General features: G+C 30.4%; 1 protein-coding gene across 1 annotated transcript; it reads left to right on the forward strand.

Moving 5' to 3' along the window:
* Nucleotides 1-3,266: 3,266 nt before the first annotated feature.
* On the forward strand, nucleotides 3,267-6,675 carry LOC137820094 (pro-cathepsin H). Its single transcript, XM_068623897.2, has 7 exons — nucleotides 3,267-3,607; nucleotides 4,461-4,576; nucleotides 4,934-5,007; nucleotides 5,097-5,361; nucleotides 5,546-5,677; nucleotides 5,941-6,076; nucleotides 6,238-6,675. The coding sequence occupies exons 1-7, from the start codon at nucleotides 3,310-3,312 to the stop codon at nucleotides 6,273-6,275; spliced, it is 1,059 nt and encodes a 352-aa protein (XP_068479998.1). The 5' UTR covers nucleotides 3,267-3,309; the 3' UTR covers nucleotides 6,276-6,675.
* Nucleotides 6,676-7,189: the final 514 nt, after the last annotated feature.

Genomic DNA, 7,189 nt, shown 5'->3' on the forward strand with positions numbered 1-7,189 from the left:
TTATAATTTTCAAGTTTTATATTTTCTTGCATGTGACTTCAAATTCTTATACTCTTAAAATTTAAATATTTTAAATAATATTTTAAATTTAAACACACACATATATATATATATATTGTAAAATATATTAAAGCTAAAACTAATATAGTATTAATATGCTAAATTATAAAAATTATAATAATAATTAAGTTTTAATTTAATAATGTAAGATATCATGATAAAAATAAAGAGACACACGCTCACGTTAACGTGTGTATTTTTGCATAATGTGAATGCATGTTGTTTTTTATTTTAAGTTTTTCCTCTTTTTTCTTCAACTAACGTGTTCGAGGTTGAAAACTAAACTAGCTTCAAATTTGTATTTCCATGCTTCTTATAATAGATCCCACAAAAAATTTATTTAAACTTTGAGATTTATGAAAGAAGAGAGTAAAAAGGTAAAATAAATTGAATTTCTCTTTTAAACTAAAATTCTTTTATACACTTGTAATTAAATATTTATTTTATAAAAGTTAAAAAAAATTGTATGAAAAGCCTCTGCCACCTCTTGATAAATTTGGAAACTTATCCAACTTGTAATGGTACACACTCTTCTTTGTTAATAGTTTACAGAGTAAATTTTATTTTTTAAATTACACTTATATTTCTTGCTCTCTTTTTTTCACTAGTGGTATCTTTTATAAGGATTTAACATTAATGTAATATTTTTAAAACTTAAGTAGTTTATATATCTCTCTGCTGAGAAAAAAAGAGAGTGGTATATATATGTAATATAAAAGAAATTGACAATTTAATGTTTTTAAATTAAAAGGTAGTTTGTGTAAGATTAAAAAAAAAAATATTAACATAATTTAAGAAAATGTCAAGAGATGTAAATGTAATTTACTCTAGTTTCTATATACTAACACCTAGGCAAAACATTGTTTGAAATTACATATAACTGAATGTTCCTAGATATTTTCTATAAAAAGGTTGGAGATAAAAGCAATGTTGATAAAACCAACCTTTTCCTCTTTCAAGTTATTATAGTTTTGGCCTGGTATGTATGGTAAATACTTACTAGTAATTAAAGTCTCATTGCTTCATAAAGGAGTTATTACTCATTGTTCTTATCCGAAAATGAATAAGTTTAAGTTAAATTCTTAATAGGAAAATTCTTATATCTTAATATATGAACTTACCTGTAGATAAATAATAAAGAATGATTACAGTATCAAATGTAGTTCTACGTGTGAGTGATGTGTTGGCACTCAAAACAATAAATAAATAAGAGAATAATGAAAAAAAAAGTAAATGAGTATTGAAAGAGTGAGTTGAAGTAGTCTCTAATATTATATAAAAGTTCTTAGGCAGTTTCTTCCTGCACCCCTACATTGTTTTTTGCACCCCACAATGTTATGCAAAGACTAAATTGTCCCTATTATTCTTTAAAAACCCTAAAATGCACTTGAACTGTATTTATTTTTTGCATTATGGATTATAGATCCAAAAAAATTTCAGATTGGCATTTCCGGTAAAATTTCAGATCCATCAATCCATAATTCAAAATATGCATCATTCAAAAAAAGCATTCCGGATCAACCAATCCGTAACAGAAATATGCATTCCAGATTCAAAAATCTATGATTTAAAAAAAAATCATTCCGGATACATGAATCCGTAATAGAATTAGACTTTCAGATTCAACAATCTGGAAATCAATAATTTATGCAAAAATTGCTTCCAGAACACCCCCTCATCCGCAAAAAAAAAATAAAAATTCAGTTCTGGATTGCTAAATCCGTAGCACACTCCCAGATTCCTATTTCCGGTAACCACGGTATCCTTTTTCAAATAAAATATTAAAGCTAATTTTGGGATTTAGAAAATTGTGAGGGTGCAGGAAGAAAATTGTAGGGGTGCAGGAAGAAGAAGCCAAGTTCTTATATAGGCTTGGCTTGTAAAAACAAATATAGCCCGAAATTCATAGCATGGACGGAAAAGATACACAAATCAAGTTGGGCTTTTCTTTTTACACATTCATATTTTCTTCTTCATCTCCCTATCTGATAAAAAAAATCATGTTTGATCTCATTTTCATCCATAAAATTGATGTAAAATGACTAATATTATAATTCCTACAAAATTAAAATTAATATAGGACTGAGAAATTTTAATTAGGAAAAAAACACTTGATCGAAGAAAATAGATCAAAATTAATGTATTCAGAATAACATTACTTTTTAAATATTAAACTTTTATTAGAACTAAGATTACATATTTGTAAAATTATAGATTAAAAATATATTTAAATCAATAATTACAAATAGGATTAAGTAAATTGTTTTTAGATGTAATCATTTTCTAATGAAAATAGTAGTTCTAAGAAGTATATTTCCATTATTATGTAAAAGTTTTCCTTCTTAATACTTCAGATATTATTTTCTCAATTCTTACCATCACTATCATCATTGATAAAGAGGAATTAGTTCATGTATTTCTAATAATAACTTTCTGCATGTGATAGTTTCAGAAAATCTAAAAATTAAAAGGCATTAAAAAAATTGTATGGATGAAATTGGTTAAACCAAAGCTCATCAAGATATGAGCTTGACTTTACCCTAATTTTCTTGTCTAGATTCATTGTACCAAGGTTCAAAAGGGACATAGATTATTACTATTCCTCAATTGAACCCTTTTCACACAGAGTTTATGAATTGGTACACTTGGATGGTTACCAATTACCATAGTTTATTATAATGTCTTTATCTGGTGATGGAAGCAATGGATATCTTCCATAACTTGTTACAGTTGCTTCTACGACTAAAATGTTATTTGGGTCCATCAATGATTGTGAAGCAAACATAATATCTCTAATACCACGTCACGGAACACATCATCAACCTTTTACAAATCAATAAATAATCCATACATCAATAATGCCTACTTATTCAAATAATATTTCACCAAACTATATTTTTATCTTGCATAAACCCTAATCTTTCATAATGTTCATGATTTTGTTCTTAACCAATTAAAAAATAGAAACAGTGTGCTAAAATGAAATTGATCTTTGATTAAGCGAATTTAAAAAATAAAAACGAAGAAAGTAATTAATCATACTGTAGAAATGAAAAGGAATCTTAAAATAGAAGAGGTTGAAAAAAAAATAGAATCCACGCAAATTAAAAAATATCTTAGACTCGAAGATAGAAATGGTTGTGGTGTGGTCCCTAGATAATTAACAATTGATGAATACAAATAGAGCGTACCTCCATTCAGATTCCACAACAGTTGGAGAGATCAACGAACAGAAAGAGAGTGGAAAACATGGCGCGGTTCGCAGTGGTGTGGTGCACGGTGGCGGTGCTATTGTGCGCCGTGGCGGGTGGATCGTGGCTGGAGGATGCGAATCCGATTCGGATGGTGTCGGACGTCGAGCAGCAGGTGATTCAGGTGATAGGTCAGTGCCGGAGCGCGGTGTCGTTTGCGCGGTTCGTTGGGAGGTTCCGGAAGACGTACCGTAACGAGGAAGAGATGAAGCAGAGGTACGATATATTCTCGCAAAACCTCAGGTTCATCCGCTCCATCAACAAGAAACGTTTGTCATACACTCTCGCCGTTAATCGTATGCCTCACTCACTCAGTCTTCTCTTGTTACTGTTTTTCCCTTTATGCCGTTTGGTTTTCATCAGATTTGATCCATTTCTCATAGCTCCCCGTTGACTCAGTGTTGATATTTTAATATTCTTAAAAAATAAAAAATATATTTTAAACTTCATTAAAAACAGTTAAATTTACAAAAGAACTTAAGTAAATCTAAAACATAGCAATTTGTATTCTGATAATTTAGTTTAAATAATATTTTTTATTAGTGGTATAAAAATCAAATTAACAAATATATTTTTTGTATTTAATCAGAAACATATATTTTAATTTTAAATATTAATTCCATTTTAATTTTTTTATCTTTGATGAACTAGTAGAGTGATCCGTGGAGTCACTAATAGATCCATAAATTTGGATAGAAAATATTAGTTGTTTCGTGAACGCAAGAAATTGTTTAGCCTAATTATCATAATAATTAAAAATAAAATAATGGATGATTTTATCTCTAAAAACTTATTCGATAACAATATAATTTTATTTTACATTTTAAATTACAATACAAAAATGTTTAGCAACAAAACATGTAAGAGTCTTACTAAATTAAAAGTTGGTGGAGACAAATTATAACAGTTTGAGAGGCACGAATTATTTTCATAATTTTTTTTAAAAGAGAAAATAAAAGGTAAAATTAAAATTAGTTTCTTCATCACCAAATTAGTTTATATATTAATTATTGCAGGAACTCCATAATGTAATTTTTCTTGTGTTTTTTTACTTTTAATTAAGACATAAACTAATTTTAAATTATAATTTTTTTTTCCGTATTGTTTGGTCTGAAACAGGATTTTGACGTTATTTATTTGTCTTCACAGATTTTGCTGATTGGACTTGGGAGGAGTTCAAAAGACACAGACTAGGTGCTGCTCAAAATTGCTCTGCCACTCACAAAGGCAACCACAAGCTTACAGATGCTGTTCTTCCTCCAACGGTACGTTTTCAAATTTCTACTTAACTGTATTGTTCCATACAACACAAATTAAGCAGTCAATCCCTTTTTATCACACCACACACAAATGATTGACTTTTGATATAACGGTACATGTGGCAGTTAATAATGTTAGAAACTAAAAGCACAATCACACTTAAATAACATATATCTAATGCTAAGACTAAATTGATTGATGTTCGTGACTTCAAAAACTAATTTGATTTATTGTTTTTTTTTTTCCTTCTATTCACTAATGGAAAAAAATATTTAACTCTTGAACATTTGTTTTGCTTTTGAGATACCTTTAGCATATTGTGTAGCATACTCAAATTTTTATTCCATTGGTGATGTGTACAGAAAGACTGGAGAGAAGAAAAGATAGTCAGCTTAGTTAAAGATCAAGGCAGCTGCGGATCATGCTGGACATTCAGGTTAATTTGGGACCCTGAAACACTCTTTACAATGAACAATGACTAAGGTACAACGTCATGATTCTAACCGTGATATCTGCATAATGCAGCACAACTGGGGCTTTAGAAGCAGCCTATGCACAGGCACATGGAAAGAGTATCTCTCTTTCTGAGCAGCAGCTAGTGGATTGTGCTGGTGATTTCAACAACTTTGGCTGTAATGGTGGGTTGCCATCCCAAGCCTTTGAGTACATTAAATACAATGGGGGGCTTGAGACAGAGGAAGCATATCCCTACACGGGAAAAGATGGTGTCTGCAAATTTTCAGCTGAAAATGTTGGGATTCAAGTCCTTGATTCTGTCAATATCACCTTGGTACTCACTTCTCTGACTTTTCTTCAAAATGGGTTGGAGTTTTTTTATTTGTATGTTCGTAGTTTAACATTAGTGACAAATGCATTAATTTCTTGCAGTGCGGAATCAAGTCTATCTTGGTCTCACGCCTAGATGGTGTTTACATTAAATTTTTTAATTTGTTTATCCTATGTTTTGACTACAGGGTGCTGAGGATGAATTAAAACATGCAGTTGCATTTGTTCGACCAGTTAGTGTGGCCTTTCAGGTGGTTAGTGGGTTCCGATTCTATGAGAAAGGAGTTTACACCAGTGACAGCTGCGGTAGCACTCCCCTGGTGAGTCCTACAAATGATTACCAGGCTTTAGAAAGTCAAGTAAAAAATGTCTAATAAAATTTTCAAAACAAAAGGGTATGCTACAAGTTTATGGTTTGTGACAATTTCTATCCAATATATGCTATCTTGTTTTTTTTTAACGCATCATATACTTACAACTATTATCATCTCAATTGTTAGTTATTGTTTTGATGTGTTACCTTGTATCTTGCACGTTCCTTTTGATAGTTGAAATGATGTCAAAATCCGAATTTGTTTGGCAGGATGTGAACCATGCTGTTCTTGCTGTTGGGTATGGAGTTGAAAATGGTGTCCCATATTGGCTCATTAAAAATTCATGGGGAGCAAACTGGGGTGACAGTGGCTACTTCAAGATGGAATTGGGGAAGAACATGTGCGGTGAGTACTCCTACAGACCCGGCCCCAACAAAAGACCAAACTTAAAATGACCTCAATCAATTGCTTAGTAAAAAGGACTTACAATTTAAAACAAGTGAACAATTGAAATTCTGAGTTTGTAAATTTAAGACGAACTGATTTTGTTAACTGTTGATTTTCAGGTGTTGCAACTTGTGCTTCTTATCCAATTGTGGCCTAAATTGCGTAACAATATGGTCCCTGGTCTACCACATCGCTTCCATGCGTCAAAGTTTAGAGCAGCTGATGCCAGTATTATTTGTGAAGTATACGGGTCATGTATAATGAAAATTACTCCTAGTTGGGTTGGCATCGTATAAAATAAGCTAGAACTTGTTGTAAATCGTTAAGAATATCATGGACTGGATTGTGTGCACCACATACATTATAATAATCATAAATTGATAGTTACATGGTTATTAGAATAATAAGAATCGCACATTGTGAATTTTCGAAAAAAATTCTTTCAGGAAACATATAAGTAGGTAAATCGTTTTATAACTTGAATCGTGACAATCGAATTCAAGTTATATCATTCGTAATTCAGTTTCCATTACTCGCAATTACATATACTTCACAAAGTGTCTGTGTTATGCACAGAGGAAATGACAAATCACAAGAAACAAAAGAAATAGAAAAATATAAAAAAAATACAGTGAAAACCTATGAAGCACGGACACTCCTCTTAAATGGCGTATCGATGTCTAATACTCGTATTGGACACCGACTCGTATGACACATGTAAGACATGAATCCGTGAAGTGTCTAAGTCAAAAAAATATTTATTAGATTTATGACAATTCTAATACAGTTTTAACACAATTTTAAAAAAGAAAAATACATTAATTTTTTAAAAATTCAAATTTTATTGTATAAATTGTTATTATGATTATAAAAATAAGAAAGAAATCCTTGAGAACCAGTCATGAAAAACATCTTTTTGATCCAAAAAATAATCTAAAACATATTTGTGCACATAAATCTTTATTATCAATTTATATAATTCATAATTATATAATATATAGATTTGTGTCTCCGTGTTCTACATTTTAAAGATTTTGCGTATCTCCGTGTCCGTATCCATATCGTATCAGT

This window comes from Phaseolus vulgaris, chromosome 9 (assembly GCF_051622355.1).
Source record: "Phaseolus vulgaris cultivar YP4 chromosome 9, ASM5162235v1, whole genome shotgun sequence".
Taxonomy (NCBI): domain Eukaryota; kingdom Viridiplantae; phylum Streptophyta; class Magnoliopsida; order Fabales; family Fabaceae; genus Phaseolus; species Phaseolus vulgaris.

Excerpts from the sequence above, each read along its gene's own strand:
- LOC137820094 (XM_068623897.2), top strand. The coding sequence starts at position 3,310 with ATGGCGCGGTTCGCAGTGGTGTGGTGCACGGTGGCGGTGCTATTGTGC. Across the intron at positions 4,577-4,933 it reads ATGCTGTTCTTCCTCCAACG|AAAGACTGGAGAGAAGAAAA; the intron begins GTACGTTTTCAA and ends TGATGTGTACAG. Across the intron at positions 5,678-5,940 it reads GCTGCGGTAGCACTCCCCTG|GATGTGAACCATGCTGTTCT; the intron begins GTGAGTCCTACA and ends TTTGTTTGGCAG.